This window comes from Chrysochloris asiatica, unplaced genomic scaffold (assembly GCF_000296735.1).
Source record: "Chrysochloris asiatica unplaced genomic scaffold, ChrAsi1.0 scaffold00317, whole genome shotgun sequence".
Lineage (NCBI taxonomy): Eukaryota > Metazoa > Chordata > Mammalia > Afrosoricida > Chrysochloridae > Chrysochloris > Chrysochloris asiatica.
The window spans coordinates 2,111,275-2,126,374 of NW_006408835.1; the positions used below are offsets into that span (position 1 = coordinate 2,111,275).

The 15,100-nt window shown below is 39.3% G+C and overlaps 1 protein-coding gene across 1 annotated transcript in view; it reads left to right on the forward strand.

The window, feature by feature from the left end:
• IKZF1 (IKAROS family zinc finger 1 (Ikaros)) overlaps positions 1-15,100 on the forward strand; it is a 126,813-nt gene that overhangs the window by 12,754 nt on the left and 98,959 nt on the right. The window contains exon 3 of the mRNA XM_006875289.1: positions 10,620-10,739. Within this exon, the coding sequence (XP_006875351.1) occupies positions 10,620-10,739 (120 nt within the window). The remainder of the gene's footprint in view (positions 1-10,619; positions 10,740-15,100) is intronic.

The window sequence follows — 15,100 nt, forward strand, 5'->3', positions numbered from 1 at the left end:
TCCTTTACCACATATTTTTCAAGCCATGTTAAGGAAAGCTCTTCTCATTATCAAAGGCCCACAAAGTGGGGAAGTCAATATTGGAGAAAACACCCAGATACAGAGTTATAGATTGACTGAGTGACTTAGAGGTGGAGCAATCGTTGCTTATCCAAACCTTCCCAACACACATACTCATCGGTGTCAGAAGTCCACTTTCAGTCTGGCCCTCTACCAGAGATGCAGGCAGCAGTAGCAGTGGACTCTAGATACTGCAAGTGTTTCTATTTTAGAGTTTCATAGCCTCTTAGTTAATTCCAGAAGACTGGTCTCTGTATGAGAATGGTCTCTCAATGACTTCTGTGCCTTTGTTGACCTGCCCCCAGTTATTTTGAAGAAAACACTATGGCATCCTCATACACTGTTTCATATAGTTCTTACAAATGATGACAACATGAATCAACTAGTAGGGAAATATGCCCAAAGTATGTGTTAAAGTAAAAAAAAAAAAAAAAAAAAAAAAATTTAGGGATGATATGCAAATTATTCCAGTCTTAAAAAAAAAAAAAATTATGCACACAAAGTAGTGGAAGGGAGAAAGAGGAACACTGTGGCTTTTCATCTACTTCTAGTATTATTTTTCACCCTTAAGCATATGTTTTATTTCTTAAACCAAAAGAAAAACAAAATTAAAAACTCAACTAGTTATTTGAAGAAAAAAAAAAAGCATATGTAAGCTAATTCTTTACAACCGCTTGTTTTCTTTGTTTCTGCTTTAACTGATAAAGATGTAACCTCTAACTCAGAATTTTGTGTGATACATTTGAAGAGAATGAGACCACGTTGGTCATGGGTCTACTACAGTCTGATATCCTATAAGGAAGACTGACTGACTTAGCCAAGGTAGGTCATCTCTGGAATGTTTCATATGAGGAAGAGCTGCTCAGTTTTCTGATCTCATCTCTTGGCCTCAGAAATAACCAAAGCCTCTTTTTCCTGATATTTTTCTTGCACTCTCTAACTTCATGTTAAATTTGTAATTCATCCTAGAGTTTTGTCTCTTTAAAGAAGAGAGTATCTGTGAGGACAAGAATGATGCATTATTACAAAAGATTTCCTGAAAAAAAAAAAAAGAAACTCGTTTTTCATCTACTTCCTTTTAACCTTTTTTGGTTGAAAAAAAATTTAAAGTTTGATTTGAAATTTAGTTTGTATACAATTACCAAATGAGTTAATGCTTCTAAAACATTAATAGTGCTTTTGATTTATGGTTGACTTTTAGCATTCTGTAAACAGTAGTTAGAATATTTAAAGAGGTATGTAATTTTCATAGATGGAAGATATGAAGGATACTTTGTCAGCTTCTTGGAATGAGATTGCTTCTTCTCTAGCTAAAACCAACCATCACATCACTTTCCTTTTACATTTTCAAAATTGGAGGAAGTGGGTAGTTATGTAATAGGAATGCATATTTAGATAAATAGTAGCTGACATTTTAAATATAAAATAAGTTATAAATTTCTTTTCTCATAAAATTATTCCGTGTTTTATGTTTTGTCCACAAGAAACAAAGAAAAATGAATTTTTCTAAGTTGAAACATATGAAGGTGCCACTTTCCTAGGTAAAAATGTTGAAACACCAGCAATTTTATATGGTTTAACCTAATACATGTGAAATAAAGAATCACTTGAAAAAAGTGATTCTAGATCTGACTTTTTTCAAAACATCATGTTGTTTCCTCCCTGGGATGTATCCAAACTCTGGACTGTGCCCTGATTTGCAGTGTCTTGCAGAGAGTAGACACATATTGGCTGAGATGAGTCCCCATGTGTTGACAGGTGATGGCACGCATGGGGGGAGGGAGAGCACATCTAAAAGCAAGAGATGTATTTTAGTGTATGTACCAGCACGCTATATTTCATTGAGGGTGTGTCTTAAAAATTCCTTGTCCTCCCTCTTTTCCTCTTTTGTTTGTTTTTTTAAGCAATCTTTCCAAACTGATTTTTATGCATGTGCATTATAATTTATTTTGGTTTCTATAGGATGAGTTAGCCTGTGGCAGTGAAGCATGGGGAAATGGAAAAACCTATGTCAGTCCTCTAGCTCTGCTCCCAACTGTGGACCAGAAGGCAGTGTTCTCTACCTCATGGACCATTGTAGTTACCATGTGGAATAGGAGAAACTTGAACCAGTTAATGTTTAAGGTCCCTCTGGGTTCTATAACCCTAAATCTGTATCGAATGTTTTCTAAATGGTGTTTGTAATATGTTTGCTAGAATCAGTAGATAAGAAATGTGCCCTCTAGATATGTTTAATCTGCTTAAGAAATAAGGCTTTATTTAAGTATCAGTGGAAGTAGTTTATTGTTAATCGTAGTAAATAACACCGAATGCCTTGTACTTGCCAGACACTATTGAAAGCATTTGTCTCATTCAGCCTTATAAGAACCCCATGAAAAAGATGCAGCTGTTACAGGGAACTAAGTCACAGAGAATTTAAGTAACTTACCAGACGTCTCAAAAGGAGATAAGATGGCTCTGGTGTTGACTTCTTGGTTTTTGGTGCAAATTTTTCCATTATTTTATAGAGTTGAGATTCTATATTCTGAGTTTTTATTTTCTCCAGAATGTATAGTCCCTTGAGCAAATATATGATAAAAAAACATTTTAGTGAAGTATAATCTACTTGAAAAGTAATTGTTTGCAGTTGATACGCTAATTTTGTCACATTCTCATCTAATTTATCCCAAAAATGCCTTACTTGGTAATGTGCGATTTGAAATCTGAACAAAACAAGCCAGTTGTTCATCAAGGTGATTTCGACTCCTGGTGACTCAATGTACACAGACTAGAACTGCTTCCTAGAGGTTCTAATGCCTGTAATCTGGGACCTCTAGGTAGGTTCGAACTGCCAACCTTTTGATTAATAGTCAAGCATTCAACTGTTCATGTCACCCAAGAGCTACATTTGAAGCACTAAGAAAATTAAATATGAATTGGGTAAATAAATTTCTTAATCAGAAGTTTCTCTTACCTTTCTAAATAAGTGAAGTTTTATTGCACCACCTAAATCAGTCCACTCAAGTCCATGATAGTTTGTGGTCTACAATACAATATGTCTGCATATATCATTGTCAAGCCACTTATAACTGTACTTATAGCTACAGAACTTACAGTATGTTACATGAGGGTGAGTTCAAAATTATCTACATTCTGGCTGTAGATTTTGTTTCAGTCAACTTTTAGAAAGGACAAATACACCGGTTTTCGACAAAATCTCCTTGCTTTTCAATGCACTCTGTCCATCTGTTAACAAGCTTTCATATCCCCTTATTAAAAAATGTTTTAGGCTGAGTTTCAAGCCACAAATACACTGCTGTCTTCACTTCTCCATCAGAGGTGAATCTTCATTCTCTAACGGCTGCTTTCAGGGGACCAAACAGGTGAAAAGCCCAGTGACGCAAGATCAGGACTATAGGGAGGATGCTTTAACAACTAAAAGCGAAGTTTTTGCAGAGTGTCAATGGTAGGGGCAGAGGTATATGAATGTGCATTATCATGCAAGATCACAAAGTCCTTGGGTTGCAGTCCTCTGCATTTAACCCAAAGTTTAGGCTTAGACTCTTCAGTGAGCATCTCACTGTAACCGGCACTGTTGATTGCTGAACCTTTTTCCTGATAGTGTTTCAAGTCTGACCCTTGAGATCCCAGAAAACTGTAAGCATCGATTTTCCAGCTGGTCAGTGATTGAGGATGTTTCCATTCTATACTCAGCCGCTTACTCTGAGACTCACAGTCATGAAATCCATGTCTCATCACCAGTAACAATTTCTTTAAAAGAAACTTTTACTTTCTTTTGAGTATTGGTCTGGAGTTTATTTATAGATGTCCAAATGCTTCTGATTATGCTCTTCTGTGAATTGTTTCAGTACCCATCTCATACATACTTTCCAAAATCCGAGTCTGTCATGAATTATTTCATAGGCAGAGCCATGGCTGATTTGCAAATGATCTGTCCCATAATCCACTGTTAGGTATCTATTCAACAGAATCATTTCACGTGCAGGCTCAATGTTTCCAGCCGTGGATGTAAGCAGGTGTCTTAATATAACTGGAATGCAGATAATTTTTGGATCACACTCGTAGTTCACAGTATAATGCCATAAGTTTATTTAGTGTATTCAAATTCACACACATTTTGTCTTTTGTCTTCACAACAATCCTGTAAGTGATATCAAAGTTGGACTTTTTACCCACATGAGGAAAGAGGTAGCTTGTCTCATGGTCCCTTAAGTCATATAATTGACCAAGCAGAACTACACCCAAGGCCAGTGAACTCCTAGTCACCCTATGCGAATACCTGTGATATGTTTACTTGATTTAATAATCTCTTAGTTTTTCTTCTGATAATCTTTAGTATGGTTTTTGCATTTTTAAATGGTTAAAAAGCCAACTTCTGTTTTCAATCCAAATGTAAAAATATTTTTACCTACCATGAAAGTTTTCATGAAGTGGGAAGTTTTCAGTGTAAAATCTGCAGGAAGAGAATCTCAGGGCACAAAGGTTCATGTGTGTGGTTAATGTCCCAGCAGCTGCGACTGAAACTGTAGGGGCTTTTAGGCAAATCAGATGACTTCTTAAAAACAACCCCCAAGTTAAGGCCAGACTAGGTTGAATTTAAAAGAGCTCTTGGAGAGATGTGAATATATATAACTTTGCTATATTCCAGTTCTGACTTACTATCACTGTACACAGTGAGACTAATTTTTATTTCCCTTCTCCCCATGTGGCCCTTGTGCACAGAGCGCTCCTATTGATCACATCTGACCCATGGTATTTTAGCATCATGATCCCTACTGTTTTCATTATTTCTTCTTTCTCCACATGGAGAAAATAAATGTGTTGAGATGTAAAATCAGGGAAACTAGAGAGCGAGCATTTGACTTGTGCCGGAAGTCTGCCAGACTGATAAGCAGTCATAAGAAGCATATCTACTATTATGGACATCCTTAACAACTTGTAGTTGATCGATTAAATTGAAAACATATATATATACATAAAATAATAATAATAGTAGTAATAGTTTTTTTAATGTATTTTGGCATGAGTTGATCAGGAAGTCAGGTACTCTTTCATGGGATAAGGTCTGGTTTTTTTTTTGTTTTGATGATATTCCTTTTGTTCCAGGGTGCCATGGTTATTTAAATTGGTCCCAAAGCACAGTGGCAGAGTCTAGAGTTATAATTTGTTGTTGTTGTTGGGTGCCATCAAGTTGATTCCAATTCTTACTCACCCTGTGCACAACAGAATGATACATTGCCCAGTCCCATGCCATCCTCACAATTGTTGCTACGCATGAGCCCATTACTACTGCCACTGTGTCAATCTATCTAGTTGGGGGTCTTCCTCTTTTCTGCTGACCCTTCTCTTGACCAGTCATGATGTCCTTCTTCAGGAACTGCCATATATGATCTGCAACCATATATGGCCCCAAACCACTTCTCCTACAACCCTCTCTACTCCTCAGATGGGTTTGATAGTCCATTGCAATGAGCACACAAAACTCAGACACCATACTAACACTTATGGGGTGTATTAGGGAAGTTAACAGGTTATGATACAGGATCGGAAAATGCTCAGGGCACAGTTGTTACAGTCAGCTGCTGAGAAACGCTCATAAGACACACAACTCCACAATTATAAACCTCAGCCTGAAGTTATTTGGTTCTAACTTCATGAGTCAGCAAACCTAGCTCCCCCACTTAAGTGCTTGGAGGCACCCCACTCTGCAAGCAAGCTCCCTGACCCAAGTCACTCAGCTTTACTTACAACTTGGGCTGAGAATCCCACTACTCTGTCTTGTGCTCTTGACTCATTCTGACTCCTCTAGTGTCACCTTGTCTGTGACTGAGTCAAGGGGGCTTATGCATGAATATCAGGGCCCCAAAGGACACGCTCCACTTCTGATTCTTCTTCTTTGATGCTTCTGAGATGGCTTATTTTACACCCAGGTTAGAGAGTCAGGTTTTTACAATTACAGTGAACTGCATTAACACCCACAGCTGAATCATGTCATCTTATCAGTATCTTCTCCCACCTCCTCTTACTCAGACCCAGCAGGGCAGAAATGTTATTTGGTAGGAGTTACAAAGACTCCAAGGGAGCTCTGGTAGCGTAGTGGTTACGAGTTGGGCTGCTAACCTAAAGGTCAGCAGTTCGAAACTACCAGCTGTTCCACGAGAGAATAATCAGGCTTTCTGCTCCCTTGAAGATTTATAGCCTCAGAAACCCTATTCAGGGTCACTATGAGTCAGAACACTACCACCACTACTAAGGCTACAAGAGCCCTAACAGAAACAATTCACTACAACACATAATTATATAAGGGAAGGTCATAATAAGAAGTACTTAAAAAAAAAAAAAAGCCACTTCTTAGGCAACTTTTTGGATAAACACAAGGTCAGTGGTTCAGACCCACCAGCCACTCCTAGGAAACCCTGTACAGGGTTGCTGAGTCAGAACTGACTCAGTGGCACTTAACCATGACAGTTTTTTAAACAAAGATGTACCCATGGACTCCCCACACAGCCTATAAACATCTAGTTGGTGGGACACCTTGTTAGGGCAGTGGTCTCACTGTGACTTCTATGGAAGAAAACAACTTAGGGCTTCTTCAAGAAAACACGTGGCCTGGGTCTCTGGATCTTATGCCCTCTGCACCCTGAAAAGGTCCCCTTTTAAATAGAATGCTGGTCTTATCAAATTCTGTATAAGATTATTCTTACACACAAAAAAGAAGAGTCATCTGACCTCCCCCCAGAAAGTGCCTAATGTTTGAAAACACTGCTCTAAACCATTTTATTTTAAAGAAAACAAGAGTGTCAGATGCTTCCCCCTCTCCTGTATTTGCCTATTCAGTTTTTCCCCATTTCTGAGATAATTTGTGAAAATAATACCGTAACATTTAGCTGACATTACTTTTAAAACCATCTATTTAAGGCAATGAAAATTATTACTAACATAATGCACACTTACAGCAAGACTTTAGTGTAATATGAGTACTTTCAATCAATTTTTCTCTGGCCTTTTGATTTTTCCTTGGGAAACTCTTCTAGTCCTGACCCATCTTAACTATTCATCTAATATTGGCTATCCAAATATACCCAATAATGCTTTTTCTGAAAATATGCCAGTTGTGGTAATTACAGCTAAGCTGGAATATTAAATTGTGATGTCTGTTTCCTAGAGAATGCAGTGCTGTTCCCCAAAGCATAGTCTCAGGGTTTGTGCAGGTTCTATTTTAAATTGTTCCAGTAAAGGTGTTTTTTAAAAATATATTTTTATATATTCGGGATGATTATACTGTTCTTGCCAATCCTCTAAAATGTTGGTGTCACTTTGGGAGGCAGATATATTCATACAAATAAAGACATTTTTATAATTCATCAAGACATGCTTACTAGATACTTAAACACCTACCTTGCTATTTGCACACTCTTGCAAAAGTCAAGTTCTAGACAAGAGATTCCAGTCGAAAGATCCTTCTTTGGGGTCTTAATCTAAAGTGATCTTTTGCAGGTAGCTGTGGTGAATTCTTTTGCATCCACTGAATTCTTCAACAGCTGTTTCTTGTGTGTAGTGTTTATCTCATGACCCAATTTTAAATTGGGTCTAAAAGGTGGAAGCTACAGGAGACAGAGTTCAGCTTAAGTGGAAAAATGGTGGTTGTTTTTTTCTTTCCTATCATTCATGACTTCCCAGTTTTGGATCCTTAGAGTAGGAGTGAGTTCCCCATTGCTAACGGCTGTGGTCAAATTTAATTCTAATGATGTCAAAATTAGTTAAAGTATCCTGTAAAACCCTGTTCTATTTGGTACATTCTACTTTGTTGTCATGGTTGTTGCTCTTAAGTACCATTGAGTTTAGGGTTTCCAAGGAGCAGCTAGGGAATTTGAACTGCCGACCTTGTGGTTCAAAATCCATTGCTGACCCTGCAGTGCCACACCGAAAGTCCAGTTCTACTTTATGAAAGATATAAAAAGTAAACAAAACCCCTCACAATAAATAAATCATGATAAATGGAGAAGCTAATGAATTTGTTAGGATTTCATTTTACTAGGATCCACAATGAGTACCCATGGAAGCGCAGTAGTTAGTGTAAAAACTCTCTTTAAAGTGTTAAAGAGCAAAGATGTCACTTAAGAGAACTAAGGTATGCCTGACCCAAGCCATGGTATCTGATATGCATCTGATATGCATGTGAAACCTGGGCAATAAATAAGGTGGAAGAATTGAGTCATTTGAATTGTAGTGTTGTTGAAGAATATTGAAAGTAACTTGGACTTCCAAGGAGCTCTGGTATCATAGTGGTTACGAGTCGGGCTGCTAACCTCAAAATTAGCAGTTCAAAACTACCAACCATTCTGCAGGAAAAAGATGAGGCTTTCTGCTCCCATGAAGATTTACAGCCTCAGAAACCCTACACAGGGTCGCTGTAAGTCGGAAACGACTCCACGGCACATAACCACCACCACCACTATGGATATCCAGGAAAAGAAACAAATCTGTCTTAACAGAATTGCAACCAGAATGCTTCTTAGAAGCAAGGATGATTAAGACTTTGGTCATGTTATTGGGAGAGACTGGTCCCTATGTCTAGTAAAGTAAAGGGTCAGTGAAAACAAGGAAGAAGACCTTGAGTGTTGTAGCCACTATGGCTACAACAGTGGCCTCAAACAGGATGATACAGTACCGAGCAGTGTTGTCTTTCTTTCATACAGTCGCTCTGACTCGGAGCTGACTCAATGCTACCTAAGGACAGCTTCATGAAGCATAAGCAATGGTAGTATTTGTGCAGATTTTCTTTCACTTTCCTATTTCAGAAACAAGAACTGGTATTGGTAGACTTTCTTTGGTGCCAGCAGGTAATCTTTTCTCAGATGGCTTGAGTTCTTCTTTCCATTCTTTCTAAGTTTCTTCTTAGTGAAATCAAATTAGGCAGTTGCCAAAAATTTCCCAACTGGTATTCTTGTAAGAAATCAATACGTGGATATGATAAAGCACACTTGAAGGAGAACATTTGGAATGGCCTTTGAAGGGTGGGAAGGGGAGATGGCATAACATGTCAGGAGCGCTGAACATGTATTGTTGTTAAGTGCTGTCCAGTCAGTTCCTACCCATAGCGACCCTATATGGGATTTCTGAGGAGCGGCTGTTGAGCTTGAACTGCCAACTTTGTGATTCAAACCAACTCTGCAGTCCAGTGCATTAACCTACAGTGCCACACCAGGACTCTGAAACATGTAGATGTCTTTTCATCTACAGTAAAAACACCCCTGAAGATTTTTACTATGGTGATTGTTAAGAATATGCACAAATTTGGCTGTTAGGCTATTCATTAAAGTGTTGTTCACTAATTTTTAAAAAGTTGGTTAAAAATAGAGCTTCGAAAGAGAAAAAGGGTTTAAATAAATCCTAGTCTACCCATGTCATGGAGCATTGGTGGTGGTGGTTATATGTCATGGCTGTAAATCTTCACAGGAGCAGGAAGCCTCATCTTTCTCCTGTGGAACCGCGGTAGTTTCGAACTGCTGACCTTGAGACTAGCAGCTCAACTCGTAACCACTATGCTACCAGAGCTCCTTAATGGAGTATTATTTACCCCAAATAAATAAACTAGCCTGGAAAAATATTCCTAAGACATTAATGCCAAAATGCTCTAAAAATGCAGTTTATTTTGGAAAAGAAAATGAAACTCTATGTTTTCCCAGTAATGTGCCAGACTGCAAAGCCACTTGAATTGCAAGGTTGGCGGTTCAAGCTCACCAGCAGCTTCTTGGAAACCATATATAGGGTCGCTATCGGTCAGAACCAACTCGATGGCACTTAACAACAACATATAGGTATTTATACACAACATAATTATAATAAGGCTAATCACTAGTATGGATTTTTTTTTTTCCTTTTTCCCATCTGTGTTCACCCTTCACTTTTTCTCCCCCTCCTCTCTCCTTGCCTTCCCTCTTTGTTTCTCCCTCTTTTGGGTGGTAGCTCTGTTTTATAATCTATGGCCATTCCGCTCCGAACATACCCATCTTGTCTGATCTTGGAAGCTAAGCAAGGTCAGGTCTGGTGAGTACTTGGATAGGAGACTGCATGGGAATACCAGGTGCTGTAGACTTAACGAAGAGTCTTGGTGTGGTGCTGTGGGTTGATGCACTCAACTGCAAAGTCAGTTTGAACCACAGGGTCAACGGTTCAAGCTCACCAGCTGCTCCTCAGAAACTCTATACAGGGTTACAAAGGGTCAGAACCGACTCGGTGGCACTTAACAACATTATTTTATAAAGCGAAAAATAACATGTTTTTCCAGTTGTTGTTGTGCCATTGAGTCGGTTCCTACCCATAGTGACCCTTGTATAGGATTTCCAAGGAGTTGCTGGTGAGCTTGAACCGCCGACCCTGCGGATCAATCTGACACATTAACCCACAGCACCACAGCTGGACTCTTACCCAAGTAGAGAAGCATTCACTCAGACCATGTGGCCTTACTCTTCCGAACCAAGCCTGGATGAAGCCTTGGCACCCTGAGCTTCCTTGGTGGTGGACACCCAAACTAAAAATGCTATTTCTCTTCTCAGGGAAGGAAAGCCCTCCCATAAGTGATACTCCTGATGATGGTGATGAGCCCATGCCCGTCCCGGAGGACTTGTCCACCACTTCTGGAGGACAGCAGAATTCCAAGAATGAGAGAGGTTTGGGTAAGTCAGCTGATCCTGGTATCCTGTTTGCAGTCTACTGCATACTCTCCTACTACGGAACTTGTGCGGTGCTTCCTTCAAAAGAGAATGACTATTGTGAGCCATTTTACCTGCTGTTTTCCCTGATCCACCCTTTGGTATAAAGGACGGGGCCTTGAGAGAAGACAGACATAGTTCAGTACAGCTAGGAGACCCACACGCACCAAATGGCAAAGTGAGGAGCGCCTCCAGCCACGTGGGCACAAGTGTCGCTGTCACTGGACTCTGTCTTCACTATGCTTGAAGTAATATCAAATGGTACGGATTGTGTATAGTGAGAATTGCATACTTTATGTGTTGTGTCAGTAGAGTTAATTAGCCTTAGAGATTTAAGGTAAGGAGTCACATCGGATTATTCTGTGTGATTCCTCTAGGCAATAAAAGTATTGCTTAAATGTCCAATTTAAATCTTACAAATGAAAAACTTTTTAATGTAAAGAAAAATAGAGTACATAATTTGCCAAGCATTTACATGTCCTTCTCATAAAAAGAGTGGGCATATGAACATAGCAGTCTCTCCAGTGGTTGACTTACACATGACATGCTACCCATGATTAGAAAACTTACACATGCTTAGAAAACTTAGTGCACCCATCTGTAGTACAAGAAACAGAGGCCCCGAGAAGTTCACTGACTTAACCCAGGTCAAGTCACACAGTCAGAGTGAGAATCTCCATTTTCTGATGCAAAGAGTTGCTTTCATTCCATTATACCACATTTTCAGGTGCTAATGAGTCAACAGTTCTTTAGAATACCTACTTTCATTTTACACCAAAGAATCTACTGAAAAATGCATGAGGTGAAAATGAAACCAAACAGATCAGCTACATGAGCCCCCTCAGCCAAAGAGGGCAAGCATATGTCAAGTTCTGAGGACCATGAATGTCACCATAGTCATCTTTCCATTGGACAGTGGAAGTAGTTAAGGAACATATTCTGTGTGTTTCCATGTCTTAGAAGCCAAGCTGGGTTTGGGTATAATGGATAAATTAAATATGTTGTTGTTAGTGCCATCGAGTCGACTCCGACTCATAGCAACCCTCTATAGGGTTCCCAAGGAGCAGCTGGTGGGTTTGAACTGCCCATATTTAATTTAGTGATACAGTGAGTTGCATAAAGAGATCGGGATATTGGTTAAAAACATTTGGTGTAGAGAAGCCAAGGAAATAAGTACATGATCAGTTACGGTTTTCTTACTAGCAAAAGACTGATGTTGAAAGGAAGGTAGGTAGAAAGAAAAGTAACATTTTGAACCACGCAGAATAGCTCCATTAATCATTTTAAGGGTTTCTGAAGTTGGGACATAAAAGAATGTGCTTTTTGAAATTTATCTGTTTGTCTATTGTTGTTAAGTGCCGTTGAGTTGGTTCCTACCCATAGCAACCCTGTATAGGGTTTCCAAGGAGCAACTGGTGTGCTTGAACCACCGACATTGTGGTTCAAACCGACTTTGAAGTCCAGTGCATTAACCCACAGCACTACACCAGGACTCCATGTGTATCTATAAATTGTCTATAAGATTACAAGTGATACTTACCACACTATACTGTTTTATTTACAGATACATTTATATGAATTAAAAAGGCAATCAAAATAAAAAAAAAATATTAAGATGGTGACAGAACATGAATGCTGAAAATTTGCAAAGGTGGTGTATGAATGTCTAAATTTTGGGTAGCTCCTGGCGTGATGCTGTAAGAGCCTCACTGGACTGCGAACCAAGAGGTCAACAGTTCAAATCTGCCAGCTACTCCTCAGAAACCCTGTACAGGGTTGCTATGAGTCAGAACCGACTTGACAACACTTAACGACAACATGTATGCTTGCCTGGGAACACAAAGTAAGAGGTTCACAAACTAAGAGATAAACAATATGGCTATCTTATTCCAGGTGTGATGCTGTAGGGTCAGTATCAGACTGTGAACCACAAGGTTGGCAGTTCAAACTCACCAGCTGCTCATCAGAAACCCTACACAGGGTTGCTATGAGTCGGAACCAACTCAACAGCACTTTTCACAGCGACAGAAACGAACTATTCCCATGAACTGTGGGCCCAGTTATCAGAAATGTTTTTACAAAGAAACTTGGTGACCTCTCACCAAAGTCATTGTAGAGCATGAGGCCATAGTTGTTGTGTGGCCATCCGTTAGAGAACTGAAAGTGAGGTTAATTCCTGGAGAGTAACAAACAATACACAGCTCACTTTGTATAGGTAAATCAATCATTTTATAAATGTCTTGAAAATATAATAAAAAGATTGTCCCTTATGGACTTTAGATTGTTGGCACTTATCCCATGGTGAGAGATCATTGAGACATTCCTGTGTAGTTACCAGACTGTGTTCTGTTAAGCTCTTAGTCTTAGCATTTACCAAGTGCAGGTGCTATTTTGGAGTTTAGGGTGTGCTTCGCTATTTCCGGTGGGCTCCTACTAATGTTCCTTTATCATGTGTGACATTGTATTCATTCAACTTTTCCTTCCAAGATAAAGTTTAGAAAATATGAATTTCAAAATTGTAAAACTTTAAAAATGTGAATAAACCGCTTTGCTTGGTTTATAAACCACTGTGAGCAGACAAGGCAAGTCATTTGAACGTTTACACTGTACATCAAAATGCTGTTGGTCAGATTGTGTTCTCTCCTGGAGGATTGGGCAGCCAAAGGGGTTATGGATCACTACAGTGAAGTCAGAGCATGCAACAGCCCAGGTGGCACACCTGGAAGGAGAAACCAAGGGCTAGAGAGGGCAGAGGTTTGAACCAGGGGTGAGAGGGCAGAGTTTTGAGGAGAGAAAATGAGTGCGAGGACCCAGTGGAATGAATGGTAGAAACGGCCAGGAAAGAATCTGAATCTGCTGCTCTTCACAGCAACCACGTGTTAGAAGCCATCCCTTATGAATGTTTTAAAGATATCAACTAGCTTTAGTATTTATTGCTGTTGTTATTGATAAATGCCACTGAGTTGATTCCAACTCACAGAGACCATGGATAAGGTTTCTGAGGCTGTAAATCGTTGTGACTGGAGAAAGCCTCATCTTTCTCCTGAAGAGTGGCTGGTGGCCTCGAACTGCCAACCTTGTGGTTTTCAGTCCAGTGCTTATCTTACAGAGCCACCATGCTCAAAAGATTTAGTATTTTAGTAGCATGTTATTTATTAAATGATTTGTGGTACATAATATTTAAATAAATGAAGTCTGCAAATAGCAATATAAAACAATATTAAAAAAATATGGGAAACTGATAAATTACAGAGAATAGATTGGAAGCCATGTTTCGCCAGTGGCCTGGGAATAAACCAGAATAGCAAAAGAGTGTACAAGGACAGACAACAGGAAACCAGAAGAAACCCCTCCCTTGCCCAAAAGTAGCAAGAAACCCAGGAGGAAGTAGAGTTGTTGAAATATAAGATGTGCAAATGGGCTGGAAGGAACACGGTGTGAAAGCATACTGGAAGAAAATGTAGCTTAGAGACAGAAAAGCTAAGTTCAAGTCCCCCTCCCTGACCATGGCCCTTTGGGCAAGGCTCTTAGCTTTCCTAAGCCTTAGTTTCCTCATTTTGAAGTGGCTACAACAACTAAACACATCTCACAGAGTGGTTTGGAGAGTTAAGAGTAAACGTTGCAGACATACTTGGCTGAAGGCAGAATAGCAAAGACATAAAGGAAAAAGGACAAGAAAAAAGGCAACTTGTGTTCAATAGATATTAAAGATAAAGAGGTAATATCTTCCCTTGAGAGAAGGAAAAGAAAGACTAGGTAACATTGTAGTAATAAGGAAGAAGAGGAATATATTAATTTAAAAAGATTGAATGATCTGTTTTCTTCAGAAAACAGAGCTGAAGAGAAGTAAAGGATGATTTAGAAGAGAGCAGAGCCAGCAGGCAGGTTAGGGGCGCAGGCTACCGCCAGAGCCAAACTAAAGTCAAGGGCATTAGCAATGACTATTAAAATTTCAGGGAGAAATGGTGGGATGAAAAATATACAAATGTATTTGGTCATAATAAAACACTGTATGTTTTAGAAGGCAAGGAATGCTTGTGAAAAGCTGTGGAGCCAGTCCTGGGCAGGTACTCCAGTAGCATCTTTTAGCTTTAGACTAATCTCAATTGTCCCATAGGAATCAAATGTAATAGAAAGTGGTAGAATCAAATACCCGTGGCAGGGAGGAGAGGTTACTGCCTGATTTGGCAGGGTTGGTCCAAGAGTAAGTAAAGAAAGGAAGCAGTTTCTCACATCAGTGCTTCATCTAGGGTTGAAGGACCACTCACTATAAGTCTATTCAGAAATATGGGCCCCAGATTAAAAATATTAAAATATATTTTAAA